Here is a 21,127-nt window from a genome sequence, read left to right as displayed (position 1 = left end):
TTTTAATTTATAGGCTTTCTACCTCTCCTCCTGTGCTTTGTTGACTACAGTTCCCTCCTACCTGTGTTGAATGATCTGCCGCTGAATTTTGGCAGTCTGAGTGTCAACAGGTTCTAAGTTAGCAAACTCTTCTGTGACAGATGAGAAATCAGAAATAGGCTAAATTGTCTCCTGGAATTGTTTGACCAGGATATCTCCCAGCAGTTTTTTGCCTTCATAAGTTTGTGTGTGTATGTAGCCTTTTTTTGGTAGTAGTAGATTTTGACCTCTGGCTCACATTTGCTAATCTGGTGCTCTACCACTTGAGCCATTCTCAAAGCCTAATAGACATACACTTTCCAAATAGCCAGTAGCAGTTCGGCAGCAAAATGCCAAAGCTTATTTGCCAGTGGGATCTGAGCCCACTGAGAGCAGTCTTTGGTTATTTATACCTGCTTAGAGATTACAAATCACTAGTTCAAATGAAGGAGTAAAAAAGTCTTTTGGGCACAGTAGGAGTTTTATAAGATTAAATTTTGCCAGTGGACTAATTTTAAGCAAAAAATGAAGAGTTCAGTTCAATTGCTCAATGTTTGATTGGCTTTTTTCTTTGCTTTTTTTTGGCGGGGGGTGGGGGGCAGGCGGTGGGGTGGGGGGGCTGATCTTGGCACTTTGAACTCAGGGCCTAGACACTGTCCCTGAGTTTTTGTGCTCAAAGCTAGTAGTGCTATACCACCTGAGCCACAGCTCCACTTTTGACTATTGTTGATGATTAATTGGAAGAAAGAGACTCATGAACTTTCCTGCTTGGGCTGGCTTTGAACTGTAATCCTCAGATATCAGTCTCCTGAGTAACTAGGATTACAGGTATGAGCTACCAACATTTGACCAGCTCAGTATTTGAATGCTTCGCTGATCCACAGAACTTTCATGGGTTGGTTTGACTTTCCTAACACCTACCTTCCTTCCTTCCTTCCTTTCTTCCTTCCTTCCTTCCTTCCTTCCTTCCTTCCTTCCTTCCTTCCTTTTTTTTTTTTTTTTTTTTTTTTTTTTTGCCAGTCCTGGGCTTGAGCTCAGGGCCTGAGCACTGTCCTGGGACTTTCTCAAGGCTAGAGCTCTACCACTTGAGCCTCAGCACCACTTCCGGCTTTTTTCTATGTATGTGGTACTGAGGAATCGAACCCAGGTCTTCATGCATGCTAGGCAAGCACGCTACCACTAGGCCAAACTCCTGGCCCCCTTCCTTCCTTTTTTATTAGAAGATTTTATTAGCCAGGCACGGTGGCTCATGACTGTAATCCTAGCTACTCAGGAGGCTGAAATCTGAGGATCAAGGTTCAAAGCCAGCACAGGCACTAAAGACCGTGACACTCTTACCTCCAGTTAACTACTAGAAAACAGGAAGTAGGGCTGTGAATCAAGAGGTAGGGCAGTAACCTTGAGCTGAAGAGGTCAGAGACAATGCCCAAGCCCAGAGTCTAAGCCCCACGAACAGGAAAAAAAAATATTTTATTAAGACTGATTTTTTTACATCATATTTCAAACGTCAAGTTTAACAAACAAGTATTCAAGAATGGAATCTTTGTATGCAATCACTGGCACATAAATTTAAGAAAAAATTAAAATTAAGCTAAGAGTTTGTATCATAGATACATATTGATCTACATATCAATATGTCTATAGAATATATATCCCATCATAGATTTATATGTCGATATAGTCATATCTCCAAGTTCATGTCAATGACCTTGAGTGCCCAAGTATTGAATCATCTTTCTTGTACTGTTTGGATCTGATATCCATTTGTCAAGGAGACCATTCACCTTTTGTTCCTTTGGTTCTAGCTTATCTCACTCAACATGATTGGCTCTAGTTTCTTCCACTTCCCAGCCAATGCCATTATTTTATCTTGTCTCTTGGCTGTGTAAAATTCCATTGTATATATGTACCTTCTTTTTATGTATTCATTCATCTGTAGTGAGACATTTGGGTTGTCTCTATCACTTGCCTATGGAATAGTGCAGTGATGAACATGGCTGAGAAGGTATCCTTATCATATCCTGGGTTATGATGCTGAGGGTAGATGCTCAGGAGTGGTGTGGCTAGATCGTAGGGAAGGTCTATTTTTAGTTTTTTGAGGAACCTCCAAACTGCCTTCCAGAGTGGTTATACTAGTTTACATTCCCACTAGCAGTGCAATAAGGTTCCTCTTTCTCCACATCCCCAGCAGCATTTGTTTTCTGAGTTCAGAATATTGCCATTCTGATTGGGGTAAGGTGGTATCTTAGGGTTTTTATTTGCATTTCTTCATATGTTTCTTTGCCATTTTTACGTCTTCCTCTGGTAAGTCTTTCTTTAGTTCCCTTGCCTATTTAGTGATTGGTTTGTTGAGTTGGGGGAGATTAGTTTCTTGAGTTCCCTGTAGATACTGGATAGTAAGCATTTGTCTGATGTATTATTTTCCCAGTTGGTTGGCTGTCTTTCTACTTTAGTAGCTATGTCTTTGTGTAGAAACTTTATTTTTAGGTAGTCCCATTTGTTGAGTTTTCTTCCAATCTGTTGTGACCCGGGAACTCTGTTCAAAAAGTTTTTGCCTGTGCCTATGAATTCCAGTGTCTCTCCTACTCTGTCAGATAGCCATTTCAGAATTTCAGGTCTGATATTGAGGTCTTTGATTCATTTTGAGTTAATGTTCATGCATGGCAACAGGCTGGGATCAATTTTTAGTTTTCTGTATTTGGTTGCCCAGTTTTCCCAGCACCAATAATTAAAGAGGCTACCTAACACCATTTCTATGCAGTCATTCATTCATTTGGCCTACTCTGCCAAATCCTGGCCTCCTGCAGTGAATCCAATTGGTATGGTTCCTGCCTTGGTGGAACTTACGAGGAAGCAGACATAAAGCAAAAATTGATGCATTTCTCACAAACTGTAAGAAAAGGTTAGAAATAAGAAGAATGAAATAAGAGAGATACCAGTAGATTTGAAGGTAACAGATGGAGTAAAAAAAATATTTAGGAAATAGAATTAACAACACTTCATAATGTCTTTTGTATCAAGGATGACTTATAGATACTGGTTTTGTAAACTGAATAGATGTTGTTGTTAGTGGTTGATTGAGGGAAAAAGAAATTTTAAACGTGAGAAACTGAGAGGTAATGTTACATTTTGTTAGGTTCAAAATATCTCAGTCATTTGTACCGAGATAATATCTACATCTTAGCATATGTGTGAAATTGTTAAGGACATTTCTAGTCCTTTTCCCTTTTTAATTAGCAAAGTACTGTTTCAAGATCATTAGCTGTGTATGATCCCTGTATAGCCCTGAAATGGAATGAAGTTAAATGGCCATCTGAGAATTAAGCTATGAAGCTGTCATTTGCATACTATTAATATGTTTTGACAGAGTTATTTTCATCCTGGTCAGAAAAGTACATTGTTAATTACCAATGGTCAATTGATGCTATTTTTGAAAGCTTTTTTTTTGTTTTGTTTTGTTTTGAGAAATATTTTTTATTGTAATTAGTGAAAGGGTTACATGATATTTGCCAGATAGAAGGTGCATTAATTCACATACATTGATACCCTTTCACATGTCTTGGTACCCATTTCCCTCCCCCCCCCCCACATCCCCCACCCGTCTTGGTTTTCCCCCCTTCCCTATCAAATTTCAAATATCCAAATACAAATAAATTCAATATATCAGATAACAATGTGAGATACTATAACAATATGAGATAACCAAGGGACTGCAAAGGAGATTTTGAAAGCTTTTTAAAATACTCATTACTTGGATTTTTTGGACTCATATATATTATACTTTCTGGTATTTTGAGGCTGACGATTCACTATTCCCTATAGCTTTTTTTTTTTTTTTTTGCCGGTCTTGGGCCTAGTGGTAGGCCAAACTCCCGGCCCCTCCCTATAGCTTTTTGCATTAACAACTAAGCAGCAGCTGGTTCCAGTGACTTATGTCTATAACCCTGTCAACTCAAAAGGCTGAGAACTGAGAAATGTAGTTTGCAGCCAGCCTGGGCAGGAAAAGTCCCCAACACTCTTAAGTGTTTATCACTAAAAAAGTGATAAATGCAGCTAGGATTCAAATGGTAGAGCACTAGCCTTGAGCAAAAAGATCAAGGACAGCACCCAAACCCCTGAGTTCAAACCCCAGAACAAGCCTGCTTGCATATATGTTCGACGTTCGCATACCTAAGCAATGAAGCATGGGTCTCAAGGCCTGGGTGCTCTCCCTGAGCTCTTTTGCTCAAGGCTAGCACTCTGCCACTTTTAGCCACAACTCCCTTCTGGTTTTTTTGCGTGGTTAATTGGAGATAAGAGTCTCATTGGAACTTTTCTGCCTAGGCCAGCTTTGAACCTCGATCCTTAGAACTCACCCTCCTGAGTAGCTAGGATTACAGGCATGAGGCACCAGTGCCTGCCTTAGCAACTGATTTTTTTTTTTGGTGGGTTCTGGGGCTTTAACTCAGCCTGAGCGCTGTCCCCGAGCTCTTCAGCTGAAGGCTATTTCCCTATCCTTGAGCCAGGCCCGCCCCACTCCTTGTTTTTTAAAGGTTAATTGGAGATAAGAGTCTCAGGTCCTTTTGTGCTCTAGCTAGCTTGAACCTTGATTCTCAGATCTCAGCCTCCTGAGTAGCAAGGATTACAGGCATGAACCACTGACCCTGGCAACAACTAATTTTTTTCTTAAGTGAGTCATTGTGTCAGAGATGTCAGCAGTGCCATAGCTCTAATTACATGTCCATAGAAAGATGTATTAAACCATGTGTTCCTTTGATTCTTTACCATTCTGGTGGCTTATTTTGTTGTTGTTGTTGTTTTCAATTCTTTGTCATCCATCATTAAGTCATAAATCTCTCACGAATACTTGCTCATATATTATATTATGTAAAGTTAAATCTTGGTTTGCCATTATTCAGATGTTTCAGAAGGAACAAGTGGATCCTCTTCAGATGAAATTGCAACAGGTGAATGGACTTGGCCAGGGATTAATTCAGAGTGCAGAAAAAAACTGTGATGTGCAGGGTTTAGAACATGACATGGATGAGATCAATGCTCGATGGAACACACTGAATAAAAAGGTAAGTGACAGGCCGGGAGTTTGGCCTAGTGGTTAAAGTGCTTGCCTAGCATGCATGAAGACCCGGGTTTGATTCCTCGGTACCACATACATAGAAAAAAGCCAGAAGTGGTGCTGAGACTCAAGTGGCAGAGCTCTAGCCTTGAGAAAGTCCAAGGACAGTGCTCAGGCCCTGAGCTTAAGCCCAGGACTGGCCAAAAAAAAAAAAAAAAGTAAGTGACAAGCGGGAAACAAGTGTGCTAGGACCAGAAGGCATAGAGTCTAAAGTTTCTAAATCTAAATTTAGAACCTGAATGTAATAGAAATGCTTGCAATCTGTAGTTTTCAAGGGGGGGGTCAGTAATTTTATTTTTTTCTCATATAAGCTTCCCTTTGATGACACAGGTTGCACAAAGAATTGCACAACTACAGGAGGCTTTGTTGCATTGTGGGAAGTTTCAAGATGCCTTGGAGCCATTGCTCAGTTGGTTGGCAGATACTGAGGAGCTCATAGCCAATCAGAAACCTCCATCTGCTGAGTACAAAGTAGTGAAAGCACAGATCCAAGAACAGAAGGTGAGAATGTGGGGAGAATGAACTGAAACAGCCATAGGCAATGGCAAACAGTACATTTGCTTACAGTTTAAAGAGCAAGTCAGGAGAATCTTTACCTACTTCCTCTTTTTTTTTTGTCGCTCATGGGGCTTGAACTCAGAGCGTGGGCACTATCCTTGTGCTCTTCAGCTCAAGGCTACTGTTCTACCACTTTGCGCCACAGCAACACTTCTGGTTTTCTGGTAGTTAATTGAAGATTAAAGTCTCACAGACTTTTGTTCCCTAGCCGGCTTTGAAATGCAGTCCTCAGATCTCAGCCTCCTGAGCAGCTATGGTTATAGTGGTGAGCCACTGGCACCCAGCTACTTTGTGTCCTCTTGAAAAGTGGAAATTGAGCCAGACATGGTCTTGCATGCCTATAATCATGAGTGCATGCCAGCATTCAGAAAGTTGAGGAAAGAAGATTGAGCTCAAGGCCAGGAAAGATTACATAGTGAGTCTTACTACCAAAAGAACAAAGGGAAGGGTAGAAATTGATTTTCATCATTTTACTTTAATCTACTAGCTTAATATGGTATACATTAGACTAAACTAGAGTGAACTATCTCAAAGTTTCATCCACAGTTTTAAATTAAAAGTTTTCTAGGGACCGAGAGTTTTGCCTAATGGTAGAGTGCTTGCCTAGCATGCACGAAGACCCAGGTTTGATTCCTCAGTACCACATATATGGAAAAAATCCAGGAGTGGTGTTGTGGCTCAAGCGGAAGAGCTATAGCCTTGAGAAAGTCCAAGGACAGTGCTCAGGCCCTGAGCCCAAGCCCAGGACTGGCAAAAAAAAAAAAAAAAAAAGGAAAGAAAGTCTCATATCTGGCTCAGAGTGCTAACTCACTCCTGTAGTCCAGCTACTCAGGAGGCTGAGATCTGAGAAAAAGTTTTCTCATGTTTTAGAATCAGCAATACTCTAAATAATGTATAGAATATAAGTTTCTGTCTAAAAACAATTTCCCTAAAGGTAATCCTACTTTTTTCCAGCTTCTTTGAGGCATAATGACAAAAGTTGTAAATATTAACAATAAGGCAATGTTTTGATATTTATATGCAGTATATAATATAAGGTATTTCTCACCATACTGATGTGTGTGCATCACACTTGTTAGGCAGGTTTTCTACTGCTGAGCTACTCCTTCACCCATTTTTTCCCATTATTTTTAAGGATGTATTGCAGTCCACCTGTTCTAGGCTTTCTGTCTTAATCAAGATACTCAATACACACCACTATGCTCAGCTGTAGGTTCAGGCAGGGTCTCTCATGTATGCCTGAGCTGATCTTGAATCCCAGGCCTCTCAAATCTCAGTGTTTTAATGGCTAAGTTTACAGGCATTAGTCACCAGTGATCAATGTGTCTAATGTTTTTGTCCAGGGCCAACCCCAGTATGCACTACTCCTACCTACAGCTTCTCACGTGGCAGGAATCACAAGAATATGCCAACATGGCTAACTTATTTATTGAGACAGAGTCTTACTGTTTCCCCAGCTGGCTTCAAAACCTGTCTTCCCCATCTCTGCCTGCTAAGAAGCTGTGATGACAAGCATGAACTACCATGCCCAGCCCTATATTGATTTTTCAATGTTCTTTTTTCTGTGTTCAAACAACAACAAAAAAAGTTCCTATTTTTACATAACAGCAATCACAAACATTATTTTAAAACGTAAGTGTAAAAAACTTTGTGAGAGGTAGTTGTAACTGTGCATGCTTTTTGTCTCATTATTAATTTAAGCTGAGAATTTGGTGAGAAGGATTATGGATTGATTTTTTTTCCTCCTGTTTCAAATATGACACTGTGTTGTCACTTTTCATTCTCTTTGAACATGTATACTATAGTTGCTCCAGAGGCTATTAGATGATCGAAAGGCCACAGTGGACATGCTTCAAGCTGAAGGAGGCAGAATAGCTAAGTCAGCTGAATTGGCTGACAGAGAGAAAATCACTGGGCAGTTGGAGAGTCTTGAAAGTCGATGGACTGAGCTACTCAGCAAGGCAGCAGCCAGGTAAAACTACAGGGATTTTGTTGAATGGGTCAGAAGTTTGTTTTGTCCTGTGTTTGACTTCATATTCCTGAAGCACTTTTAAAGCTCCTTGGTGGTTCATGTACTGCTTTGGAAGGTATTTATTAGCTTTTATTTGAAGAGTGATTACGTTTTTAGATAGGTTCTTCATAACCAGAATCACTCTGAAAATGAGCAAGACGTACCTATCTGTATCATTGTTCTATTGTAGTACAGTTGCAGTTCCAAACTACAGCTTTAAACTTCTACAATCTGACCAGAGTTGGGTTTTGTTGTTGTTGTTATTGGTTTGTTTGTTTTATTGGGGTGTTTGTGTGTGTGTGTGTGTGTGTGTGTGTGTGTGTGTGTGTGTGTGTGTGTGTGTTATTGTTGGATGTGGGGCTTGAACTCAGGGCCTGGGTGCTGTCCCTGAGCCTCTTTGTGCTCAAGGCTGACACAAGTGGTGCTGAGCTACAGCATTACTTCCAGTTTCATGCCTGGACTGGCTTTAACCCACAATCCTTAGATCTTCACCTCCTGAGCAGCTAGGATTACAGGTATGAGCCACCAGCACCCGATATTAAATGTGTTTTACCTCTATGTCACTTACAAGTCACATGGATATCTGCTTTTTTTTTTTTTTTGTCGGTCATGGGGCTTGAACTCTGGGCCTGGGTGCTCTCCCTGAGCTCTTCAAGCCACTTCTAGTTTTCTAGTGGTTAATTGGAGATAAGAGTCTCACAGACTTTAGTGTCAGGGCTGGCTTTGAACTGCGATCCTCAGACCTCAGCCTTCTGAGTAGCTAGGATTACCGGCGTGAGCTACTGCACCTGGCTTTGGATATATCTATTTTTCAATGCCAGTCTTGGAGCTTGAACTCAGGGTTTGGGTTCCTGAGCATACTTATGACCAGACAAGAATAAAGTAATGGCTGTAGAAACCTTTGCAACAGCAAAAAGTGCTACCTAATGAGTCTTCTGTTTACTACTAGTATTTAAACTATACTTAGTAAAGACTTAAAACTGGTATGAGTCATAATGTAACCTTGTGCTTAAGTAGTTTGTTTTATATATTTATGTAGGCAAAAACAGCTGGAAGATATCCTGGTCCTGGCCAAACAATTCCATGAGACAACTGAACCTATTTCTGACTTCTTATCTGTCACAGAGAAAAAGCTTGCTAACTCAGAACCTGTTGGCACTCAGACTGCCAAAATACAACAGCAGATTGTTCGACACAAGGTAGGAGGGAATTGTGGTCAACAAAACACAGAACAAATCCTAGAAGATATATTTTGTGGGTATTTATTGTGCCAGTCTTGGGGCCTGAACTCAGGGCCTGGACATTGTCCCTAAGCCTCTTTCGTTCAGGCTAGTGCTTTATCACTTGAGCCATAGCTCCACTTCTGGCTTTGTGGTGGGTAATTAGAGATAAGAATTTCATGGACTTTCTTGCTCAGGCTGGCTTTGAACCATGATCCTAATATCTCAGCCTCTTGAGAAGCTAGGATTATAGGCATAAGCTAGGATTATAGGCATGAGCCACTGGTGCCTGGGTTTTATTTTTTAAGTTTAATTTAAAACAGAGTCAGCTGGGCCGGGAGTTTGGCCTAGTGGTTAAAGTGCTTGCCTAGCATGCATGAAGACCCAGGTTCAGTTCCTCGGTACCACATACATAGAAAAAAGCCAGAAGTGGTGCTGAGGCTCAAGTGGTAGAGTTCTCGCCTTGAGAAAGTCCAAGGACAGTGCTCAGGCCCTGAGCTCAAGGCCAGGACTGGCAAAAAAAAAACAGAGTCAGCTTACTGAAACACCCACATCATTGAGGTAAAAGTAGAAATTGACTAATAGGATACCATCAGTGATAGAACAGATTTTATTCTACTTTTTATGTTATTTATTTGCAATATCAGTTGTTATTCATTGTTTTGTGTTTGCATTTCATTTATTTTGTTTCTGCTATTTATTTTTTCCATCTGGATTTCCAGGCTCTGAAGGAAGAAATAGAAAACCATGCAACAGATGTGCATCAGGCAGTCAATATTGGGCAGTCTCTCTCTTCCCTGACATGTCCTGCAGAGCAGGGTATATTGTCAGAAAAGCTAGATTCATTGCAGGCTCGATACAGTGAGATTCAAGACCGGTGCTGTCGGAAGGCAGCCCTGTTTGAACAAGCACTGTGCAATGCTAGACTGTTTGGGGAAGATGAGGTGGAGGTGCTCAACTGGCTGGCTGAGGTTGAGGACAAGCTCAGTTCAGTGTTCGTAAAGGATTACAGACAGGATGTCCTGCAGAAACAGCATGCTGACCACCTGGTATTTGTGTTTCTCATTCTTATTGATTATTTTGTCATTCGATGTATTTCTCTTCTTTCTGTTCTTGTTTTCTTTCCTTTTCATTTCAAACATTTTTTATTTTATGCATATGTACATTGTTCCCTTGTGCTAAGTACCATTTTATTATTTATTTATTTAGTCCATCCTTGGGCTTGAACTTAGGGCCTGGCTGCTGTCCCTAAGCTCTTCAGCTCAAGGCTAGTGCTCTATCCCTTGAGCCACAGTGTCACTTAGTTTCATGGACTTTCCTGCTTAGGCTGACTTGGAACCATGATCCTCGGATCTCAGACCCCTGAGAAGCTAAGGTGATAGGCATGAGCTACTGGTGCCCAGCAGTACTAATCTCTATATAAGTGAAAATAATGAACTAATAATTCTAGAAGATAATACAAGGTATTATCAGGTCCCATCTCATCTCCAACTCATGGTCTACTCATTAGGTAATACAATACTAAGAGTTCCATTTCAGCAGGATTATAGAAGAAAATATATGTGAGAATACCTCAACTTTTACAGTATTACTTAGCTGATACTCTACATTAAAGCCACATGTCAGCTTTTTGCTGATTATTTTGTAGATAGAGTATAGAGCAACTTTTCTGCTCAGTCTAGCCTTGAACTTTAATCCTGAACTATAATCCTAGCTGGGATTATAAACATGAACTCTTGGAACCCGCCCTGTTTCTTTTTTTATTTATTTTTCTAGTCCTGGGACTTGAACGCAGGGCTTGGGAACTGTCTCTGAGCTCCTTTTGCTCAAGTTTTTTGCACTCTGCTACTTGAGCCGCAGCATCACTTCCGGCTAGAATAAAATTTCTATTTATGTGATACTGAGGAATCAAACCCAAGGCTTTATGCTTGTTAGGCAAGCAGTCTACCAGTAAGCTACATTCTCACCCCACCCTATGTCTTCTTAGTAGAAGAAGGCTATGACTGTTTCCCTTTTTCCATCAATACTAGAGATTGAACTCAAGCCTTTACAGTTGCTAGGCAAGTACCTTACTACTAGCTCTGCCTTTATTTTTAGCTAGGATAGAACTTGAACTCAAAGCCCCAAGCTTTTACTTGGCTTTTTTGCTCATGGCTGGTACTTTACCTACATTAACCACATCTCCAGTCAAGCTGTTTTTCTGGTTAATTGGAGATGAGTCTCTCGAACTTCTTGCCCACACTGGCTTTGAACTGCAATCCTAAGATCTCGGCCTCCTGAGTAGCTAGACTTACAGGACTGAGCTACTAGTGCCCAGATTTCAATGTATTTTTTTTTTTTCTTACCAGTCCTGGGCTTGGGCTCAGGGCCAGAGCAATGTCCTTGGGTTTTCTCAAGGCTAGAGCTCTGCCACTTGAGCCACAGTACCACTTCTAGATTTTCTTTCTATGCATATGGTACCAAGAAATCAAACCGGGGTCTTCATGCATGCTAGGCAAGCACTCTACCACTATGCCAAACTCCCAGCCTCAATGTATTTTTATGAAAATCTCCCTGAGGGTAGCAAAAATTGGCAATATAGGGTCAGGAGCATAGCTAGTGGTAGAGTGCTCACGTAGCATCCGTGAAGACTCAGATGCAATTCCTCAGTTCCACTGACCACTCTCCCAAAAAATAGGCTATATACACACACACACACACACACACATATATATATATATATATATGTATATGTGTGTATATATATACATATATATATATATATGGGTGTGGGTGTGTACATTTTTTTTTTTTGCCAGTCCTGGTGCTTTCTAACTCAGGGCCTGTCCTTGGGCTTTCTCAAGGCTAGAGCTCTACCACTCAAGGCACAGCACCATTTCCTGCTTTTTCTGTGTATGTGGATCCAAGGAATTGAATCCTGATCTTCGTGTATGCTAGGCAAGCACCCTACCACTAGGCCAAACTCCCTGCACAAAGTAATTAAATATTTTAAGTATATTTTGTCTTATCAACTTAAAATATGGAGAGTTGTTGTTGTTTTTTTTTACCAGAATCTTACTTTAAGTCATCAGTTTTTGTTGACTTTTGTTTTACCCTTTTAGATGTAGATTTTTTTGGTGAATTTTACTTCTACCGTTCTTAGATTCAGGCTTGATAGATGGGTAAACCTGATTTAATCCTAAATCTTTTCTTACTTCACATGAGAGTATGTCTAAAACATCCTGTTTTATTTGGAATAATAATTGCATAATCAAGGAGATATTAACAATCAAATATCTGATTTTAAACTGGTACTCATCATTTTAAATTTGTTCCTTTATTGTGACACTAATGATATTCTTTCCATTTAGGCTCTAAATGAAGAGATTGTTAATAGAAAGAAGAATGTAGATCAAGCTATTAAAAACGGTCAGGCTCTTCTAAAACAAACTACAGGTACTTTGAAAAGTGGGTCTCTTAGCATCTTTTTTATCTCAAAGACAATTAAATGTCCAGGGAAAGAAGCATCTTGCACTGGCCATTTCTTTTTCATACATAAAAGTCCAGTTTTTACTGATTTCGTTTCCATGTGCTCTTAGGCAGGCTGGTAACTTGTATTTTTCTTTCCTGTTAAATCTTTTGAAAAGTATTGCACTTATTTGTCTCATATACAGTTTCAGATGATTGATTCCTCCTACCTACCAATAGGTCCCAGCTAAGTGCTGGGACTGTCTGAAAACAGCTGCAGCGAAACTTAGACCTTAAGCACAAAAGTGGTTTCTTTTATCTAGTTGAAGATTTGTGTCTCACGTAACCCTTAGTAGGAGATGTTAGGTAAATGCATAATCACAAGGAGAAATTAAATTAAGCTCTAATTTGAACACAGGGCATTGGAATAACATCCTCATTCTCAGATGTCTTAAATATGAATAATGATGTACTGTTCTCTACAGGTGAAGAAGTGTTACTTATCCAAGAGAAACTAGATGGTATAAAGACCCGCTACACAGACATCACAGTTGCCAGCTCCAAGGCCCTCAGGACTTTAGAACAAGCCCGACAACTGGCCACCAAATTCCAGTCTACATATGACGAACTGACTGGGTGGCTGAAGGAGGTGGAGGAGGAACTGGCAGCCAGTGGAGGACAGTCTCCCACAGGGGAACACATACCCCAGTTTCAGCAAAGACAGAAGGTGAGCTGTCATTTCACACTGTAAAAAGGGGGGGAAGGGTTTCATTTTTGTCCAAATTGTGTTTCATCACCTTTACCTTAAATCTAAACCAAAAACTTCTGCCTGCCTCTTGTTTTGTATTCTAACAATGAAATCTGTGTTTGTGTGTGTGTGTGTGTGTGTGTGTATCTATAGCACTTGTTGCCTGAAGAAGTTAAATCTTACATCCCTTAGAAATTGGTTTGTTGTGTAGCATTTTATAATTATTCTCTGAAGACTGCAGTCTTCATATTTGATTCTCCTACAGGATCTAGTACAGTTCTAGGTATACAGAATTATTGTGTAGGTATTTGTTAGATTAAATGCTTATGATTAAACCATTTTGTGTGTGTGTGTGTATCTATAACACCTGTTTCCTGAGGAAAAAAGAAGTTGAATCTTACATCCCTTAGAAATTTGTTTCAGTTCTGTTAAGATAAGGGAAAGGAAGAAAGGTTCATTGTTTTATCCAGTCTATCTCAGGTATTCCAGAAAGCAACAACTAAACCTAAAAGTCAGGCTTCAGAATAATTTAAAAATCTGACATGAGGAGGAAAAAAAAAAATAACGAAAAGAAGGAGGTCAGTGCCCTGCTGGGATGTGTAGAAGAGATAGCACTTTCTGCCCAGCACAGCTGCTAATGTTCTTTATTTAGTAAGATATGGCCTGAAAACTTTTTCCCTCCTTAGGAATTGAAGAAGGAGGTTATGGAACACAGGCTCGTGTTGGACACAGTGAATGAGGTGAGCCGTGCTCTACTAGAGCTGGTGCCTTGGAGAGCCAGAGAAGGGCTGGATAAACTTGTGTCTGATGCCAACGAGCAGTACAAACTGGTCAGTGACACTATTGGACAAAGGGTGGATGAAATTGATGCTGCTATTCAGAGATCACAACAGGTAATGTTTATAATACAGTAGCCCTAATACGTTAGACAGTGAGGATAATTGTGTGAGGTACAATACAATAACCTGTATAAGTATAGGCTCAGGAAGAAGAATGATGAAATCAGCATTAATAATGATATTATATGGGAGAAGAAAAAATTTTAAAAAATAATGATACAACAAGTACTTCAGTGATAGAAAATGATTGGGTAGAAGTTTGTGAGGATGGATTCAGACAAAAATTCATAGAATCAATGTGATTTGACAAGTGGTGATAGAACCCAAAAGTTCAGTGCATCATAATCTTAGTTTGGTACAATCAACTGTCTTAATAACATTAGATAGAAGAAGGGAAGAGATGAATCTAAGTGTAGTTATTATCAAATAGACAAACCAAAATACCAAAGTCATCCAAAATAGAATCTTCTCAGCAAACATAGGTGTCATATTTCTCTAGATCTTTTTTCCCTTCCTGCTTCTGGAAGGACGTTGTCTGCCTTTCTCTGTAGCTGAATATCCCCTCTTCATCTTTTTTTTTTTTTTTTAAAGACAGTATTTCCCTTTATAACTCAGACTGGCCTCCAACTCAAAGCCCTATTCCCTCAGTCTCCTAAGTGCTGAATTGCAGGCATAATAACATGACTTCTTGGATTCATAATGCTTTTGTTTGTGGTGGTGGTGGTAGTGGTTGTGGATCTTGAAGTTGGCCTAGGCACAGTCCTTGAGTTCTTTTGCTCAAGGCTAGCGCTCTACCAGTTTGAGCCACAGCTCCACGTCAGTTTTTTTTTGTTTTTTGTTTTTTGTTTTTTGCCAGTCCTAGGCTTGAACTCAGGGCCTGAGCATTATACTCGGTCTTTCTCAAAGCTAGCACTCTACCACTTGAGCTACAGCACTACTTCTGGCTTTTTCTATGGATATGATACCAAGGAATCAAATCTAGGTCTTCGTGCATACTAGGCAAGCACTCTACCACTAGGCCAAACTCCCAGCCTTTACATCAGTTTTTGAGTGGTTAATTGGTGATAAAAGACTCAGAGGAACTTTTCTGCAGGGACTGGCTTCAAACTGGGATCCTCAGATCTCAGCCTCCTTAGTAGCTAGGATTATAGGCATTAGCTACCAGTGCTCATCAGCAAATGTTTTTGTTTGGTTGGTTGGTTTTGGGGTTTTTTGCCAGTCCTGGAACTTGAACCCAGGCACTGTCCTTGGACACTTTTTTGCTCAAAGCTAGCACTCTGCCACTTGAGCCACAGCACCATTTCTGGCTTTTTCTGGGTATGTGGTTTCGCAGAATTAAACCCAGGGCTTTGTGCATGCTTAGGTGAGCACACTACCACTAGGCCATGCTCCCGGCCCAGCAAATATTTTTTGAACTATGCAAAAGTTTTTTTCTGACTCCTAAGACCATCTCTCTCTCACCCCAGTGTGTCCCCAGTGTGTCTTATGGTTATCTCTAATCTTGGCCCAATATTTCAGTATGCAACTTATTGTGCTTAGGAAGAAGTTAAATTTTCTCTTTAAAGTTAAACATCTAAAACTTTTTTTTAAAAGTTTACAGTGTTGGTACATTTCAAATACTCAAGGTTACCAGTGCTAAGCCAATAAAGTTGGATGTACAAGTATCTCAAAATCCAAAAAAGTAACAATGCAAACACTTCTGTTTCTCATGACTACTAATGCTATCTTAGTGTAGGTTTACAAAGAGGTAAAATATTGAGAGAGCCTCATGACCTGCATTCATATAGAACATGTTTTTATTTTTATTATTGTGTAACCATTTAAAGGATTTCTGGGGTCTTACACTTCTTCAGCTATACTTAAATTCTTCTAAGTTAACTTTGCTTAGCTATCCACTGCTATTTTAAGTTCATCTTTAAACATCTAAAACTCCTGCCTGCCTAGACCCAGAGTTCGGCCCCAGGACTGGGGGCAGAAAAACCAGCAAACAAACAAAAAACCAAACTACCGTTTAGTGTTGACGTGTAGAGATGATTGGCAGAAAGTGCAGCTACAAAGCATCTAAGCATATTTCTTTTGAAAGTTTTGTTTGTAGCTGTAAACCTACCTACTAGATTCTATAATTGCTTTTTTGGGGGGGCGAGGGGGTCATCAGGCTTGAATTAGGCCTGGTGCTGTCCCTGAGCTCTTCAGCTCAAGGCTACTGCCCTACCCTTGAGCCAAGCTCATTTTCTGGAGGTTAACTCAGGTCCTTTTGTGCCCGGGTTGGTTTTGGACCTTGGTCCTCAGATCTCAGCCTCCTGAGCATAGTTAGGATTACAGGTGTAAGCCACCGCTACACTACTCGCCTATAACTGCTTTTAAAGAGTGAAAATATGATCAACTCTAATTTGTCTGCATTTTGATTTGTGACTTCTTATTTAATTCTTTTCAGTTCTGGCTTTATGAAGATAAAAAACTGTTATTGACAATCTAGGTCTTACTGTGTTAGATAAATTACAGTTCTAGGAAGGAGACCTTGGCAGTATGTAACTTGTTCATTTTTTCTCAATATGTTTTTTAAGTATGAGCAAGCTGCTGATGCAGAACTAGCTTGGGTTGCTGAAACAAGAAGAAAGCTGATGGCCTTGGGGCCAATTCGCCTTGAACAGGACCAGACCACAGCTCAGCTTCAGGTGCAAAAGGTAATGATAAAACACCAGAGCACCCCCTTGTGTCCTGGAGTAAAAGAATCATCAGTAGCTTACAATGACTTGAAGATAGTTTTTCTATATATTTGGTTGGTGAGTATGGTAGAGAAAGCAGGGGATTTTGTTGTTTGCTTTTGGTTTTTTGTTGTGGATAATGTTGTGTTGGGTTTTTTTTGGGGGGGGGTTGGCTTTATGAAAAATGTTAACTTATTCCATGGATCCAGGAAAGAATAGCATTTCCACTTGAATGATTTTCAAGGGGAAACATGTTTCTATAAGTTATTAAAAGGCTAAGCATTAAAGATGTTGTATTAAACTTTGTGCCTTATCTTTCACTAACACAGACCTAGGATCCTTTTTACTTCTTCTCACACATACTCCCTCTTTTTTTTTTTTTTTTTTTTTTGGTCAGTCATGGGGCTTGAACTCTGGGCCTGGGCACTGTCACTGAGATCTTCAGCTCAAGGCTAGTACTCTACCACATGAGTCACAGCACCACTTCCAGTTTTCTGGTGGTTAGTTGAAGAGTCTCATGGACTTTAGTGACTTTAGTGTCCAGGCTGGCTTTGAACTGGGATCCTCAGTTCTCAGAGTCCTGAGTAGCTAGGATTACAGGCGTGAGACATCAGCGCCAGACTCCTTCCCCCAGCTTTTTTTTTTTTTTGTGAGTGCACATACATGTGTCTGTCCGTTTGTGTCCTGGGGCTTAAACTCAGCTTTTTTGCTCAAGGCTAGTGTTCTACTACTTGAACAACAGCTTTATTCCAGCTTTTTGTTGATTGATTGGAAATAAAAGACTTAGGGACTTTTCTACATAGGCTGTCTTCACACTATGATCCTCGGATCTCTGTTTCCTAAGTAACTAGGATTACAGGCATGAGCCACCAGAACCCAGAAACTTTTCCTTCTTAACTACTGTTTACTTTTCAAAGGCTTTCTCCATTGATATCATTCGTCACAAAGATTCAATGGATGAACTCTTCAGTCACCGTGGTGAAATCTTTGGCACTTGTGGAGAAGAGCAGAAAGCTGTATTACAGGTGAATTACAGTTATTACTCACATTATTCTTAATCATGGTAAATTAAGTACAATTATCAAATAGTGTTTTCCAGTGTTTTTCTTGGGCTTTCTTATTGCTGATGTTTATTAAAATCTATGTCCTAGAGACTTTAGATAATAACTTTATATTCACAAATATCTAAGTAGCAATACTATAAAATATGAGATACATTGTAAGCCTGTCTTCATTATGACAGAGGAATTGCTTCTTCTTCTTTTTTTTTTTTTGGTGGGTCACAGGGCTTAAACTCCACCTGGGCGCTGTCCCTGAGCTCTTTAGCTCAAGGCTACCACCCTACCCTTGAGCCAAGCTCTACCTAACATTTTCTAGAGGTTAATTGGAGATAAGAGTCTCAGGTCCTTTTGTGCCCTGGCTGGCATTGAACCTTGATCCTCAGATCTCGGAGTAGCTAGGATTACAGGTGTGAGCCACCACACCCAGCTTAGGAATTGCCTCTTTAGAAGAGTGAGTTTTGACTAATTTTGTTAAGATATTTATAATTGACTTTTCAGAATTATATAAAAGTACTGATTCTTTCATATTCATGAAGGCATTACCTGTTTTCTAAAAGATTGGGCAAAATAATTTTTATGCCAGTTTTGTTTATTAATAACAATGCAGTAAGATTCAAGAATGATCATCCCAGCACTTAGAAGCCTAAGGTAGGAGAATCCTCGCAGATCCAAGCCAAGCCTATGTTAAATAGCAAGACCTGATTCAAAAAAATTAAGCGTATGGTTAGCTACTATTTCTTACGGAATTTTCATAAATTAACTATTCACCTTAAACATTTAAAGTATAAATACTAGTTGAGGAAGACTTATTTTTCATTAGCATTCAATCAAAGCTTTTGAGATGCTATAAATTTGTGGTATTGATGATTTGTTACCAGTAATGTTATAGTAAATGCTCACCGTTATTATATATCACTGCTAAAAAGTTGATTTTTGGTGTTTGTACTATTTATTACTGCCTTTTAAATTATGTTCATAGTTTTTACATAAATACCCATATGATAGGAAAAATACTAAATTTAAAGAACAAAAAATCACTTCTATACTTAATAAATTAGCCCATATTTGCTAGAAATTTAGTTTGTTCATATAGATAATGTGATTTTTATATGTTATATTTTTCCCTTAAAAATTGTTCACAATAAGTTGGGCATGGTGGCTCATGCTTGTAATCTTTTTTTTTTTTCACATTTTTTTTATTGTAATTAGTAAAAGGGTTACATGATATTTGCCAGATAGAAGGTGCATTAATTCACATACATTGATACCCTTTCACATATCTTGGTACCCATTACCCCCCCACACACCCCCCACCCTCATGCTTGTAATCTTAACTACTCAGGAGGCTGCGATCTGAGGATCATAGTTCAAAGCCAGCTCAGGCACTAAAATCTGTGACTCTTATCTCCAGTTTACCATAGAAAACCAGAAGTGGCACTGTGGCTCAAGGGGTAGGGTGCTAGCCTTGAGCTGAAGAGCTCAGGACAGCTTCCAGGTCCAGAGTTCAAGCCCGCCCCATGACCTTCAAAAAAAAAAAATTGTTCACAGTAATAATGACTTTTTATTTTTACTTGGACTCAAAGGAGAAGACAGAATGTCTGATACAGCAATATGAAGACATTAGCCTACTCAATTCAGAGCGTTATGCCCGCCTAGAGCGGGCACAAGTCTTAGTAAACCAGTTTTGGGAAACTTTTGAAGAGCTCAGCCCTTGGATTGAGGAAACTCGAGCACTGATAGCACAGTTACCTCCTCCAGCTATTGATCATGAACAGCTCAGACAACAGCAAGAGGAAATGAGGGTAAGGAGCATGGCAATTTTTACTTCGTTGCAGAATGAAAATAAGCTGGAATGTATTCGAAAAGAACATATTAGTATACTACTATTGCCACTACTAAATTTTATGCTATAAAACTATTTTTCTAGCTGTGTACCAGTTGCTTATGCCTGTAATCCTACTTACTCAAGAGGCTGAGGTCAGAGGATTGCAGTTCAAAGCCAGCCTGGGCACAAAAGTCTGTGAGACTTATCTCCAGTTAACCACAGAAAACCGGAAATAGTGCTGTGGTTCAAGTGGTAGATCGCTAGCTTTGAGTTGAAGAGCTCAGGGACAGCTCCCAAGCCCAAAGTTCAAGTCCCTCAAGCATGCTCAATTTGTCCTGTTCTGCTGAGCTATGCCCTCAACCCAACTCATTAATCCATATTTTTTTCTATAGCAATTAAGGGAATCCATTGCTGAGCACAAACCTCATATTGATAAGCTGCTAAAGATAGGCCCACAACTAAAGGAATTAAACCCTGAAGAAGGGAAAATGGTGGAAGAAAAATACCAGAAAGCAGAAAACATGTATGCCCAAATAAAAGAAGAGGTGCGCCAGCGGGCCCTGGCTCTGGATGAGGCTGTTTCGCAGTCTGCTCAGGTATAAGTTTATCTTACACTTTTACAGCTTTCAAATGTACATTAGTCTAAGCAACAGGTCTGTGTTTCTGGTAGGGGTCTGTACAGAGGAGTGTGAGGATTAGTATGGTAACAGTACGTTCTTTTTTTCATATATTTTTTATTGTAATTAATAGAAGGGTTACATTATATTCACCAGGTAACAGTACATTCTTGATAGTGCAGGAAGCACAATGATAGGCTATGGAGAATTTTATGGAGAATAAGAGGCATCTCGGCTGCTATGTGTAATTTGTCTTTCAATAGTTTGTAGATCCAAAGGCAGTGATTACCTCAACAATAATCAAATTCCGATTATATACCAGTCGTGGGACTTGAACTCAGGGGCTGGGTATTCTCCATGAGGGCTGCTCAAAACTAGCACTCTACCACTTGGGCCACAGCTTCTCTTCCAGCTGTGGTTAATTGGAGATAAGCATCTCAAGGACTATCCTACTGGCTTTCAACTGCAGTGCTCAGGTCTCAGCCTCCTGTGTAGGTAGGATTACAGGTATGAGCCACTGGTGCTTGGCTTGGGCCTATTACTTTTTTGAGATTTAAAATGAGTGTAGTTAGCTTTCTTGCTTAAAAGGCAGCCAGTTCAGAGAAAGATGCTTCAGTAAGGAGAAGTAAGCCAAAAAACATAAACTACCAGCAGTAGATACTGAAGCATGCAACTACATACTTTCCAACTAATAAATAAAATTGTTAGTGGTACTTTTTGTCATGTCTGGGTATTATAGTCCTATGTTTAGTCATATTCTTGGTTAATATTTGTACTTACTCAAGTTTTTCCCTTCACCTCCCTCCCTTCCCATCTCTCACTCACATTGTGGAATGTATTACTTTGTGTTGTTGCTGCCTGCTCCTGTCCTCCCCACATCGTCACATTTCATTGTTGTGTTGACTGCGCCCACCATTGCAGATTACAGAGGTAAGGTACCTAGCCCCATTGCTGTTAGGATGTAC

At 39.8% G+C, this 21,127-nt stretch overlaps 1 protein-coding gene across 17 annotated transcripts in view; it reads left to right on the top strand.

The window, feature by feature from the left end:
* The window catches only part of Macf1 (microtubule actin crosslinking factor 1), a 372,611-nt gene that overhangs the window by 306,140 nt on the left and 45,344 nt on the right, over positions 1 to 21,127 (top strand). For 13 of the 17 annotated variants that reach the window (XM_090335129.1, XM_090335122.1, XM_090335127.1 and 10 more), the window contains 12 exons: positions 4,917 to 5,078; positions 5,462 to 5,632; positions 7,495 to 7,661; positions 8,740 to 8,899; positions 9,643 to 9,969; positions 12,271 to 12,355; positions 12,853 to 13,094; positions 13,802 to 14,008; positions 16,519 to 16,638; positions 17,577 to 17,684; positions 19,304 to 19,522; positions 19,938 to 20,141. In XM_090335129.1, coding sequence (XP_090191255.1) covers positions 4,917 to 5,078; positions 5,462 to 5,632; positions 7,495 to 7,661; positions 8,740 to 8,899; positions 9,643 to 9,969; positions 12,271 to 12,355; positions 12,853 to 13,094; positions 13,802 to 14,008; positions 16,519 to 16,638; positions 17,577 to 17,684; positions 19,304 to 19,522; positions 19,938 to 20,141 — 2,172 coding nt within the window. The remainder of the gene's footprint in view (positions 1 to 4,916; positions 5,079 to 5,461; positions 5,633 to 7,494; positions 7,662 to 8,739; positions 8,900 to 9,642; positions 9,970 to 12,270; positions 12,356 to 12,852; positions 13,095 to 13,801; positions 14,009 to 16,518; positions 16,639 to 17,576; positions 17,685 to 19,303; positions 19,523 to 19,937; positions 20,142 to 21,127) is intronic. The other 4 variants (XM_090335123.1, XM_090335130.1, XM_090335128.1 and 1 more) reach the window with 1 other exon arrangement.

This window comes from Megascapheus bottae, chromosome 6 (assembly GCF_031878675.1).
Source record: "Megascapheus bottae isolate mThoBot1 chromosome 6, mThoBot2.hap1, whole genome shotgun sequence".
In the NCBI taxonomy this organism is placed as follows: Eukaryota; Metazoa; Chordata; class Mammalia; order Rodentia; family Geomyidae; genus Megascapheus; species Megascapheus bottae.
Note: the sequence above shows the minus strand (reverse complement) of the source record. Positions and strands in the feature narration are given on the sequence as shown.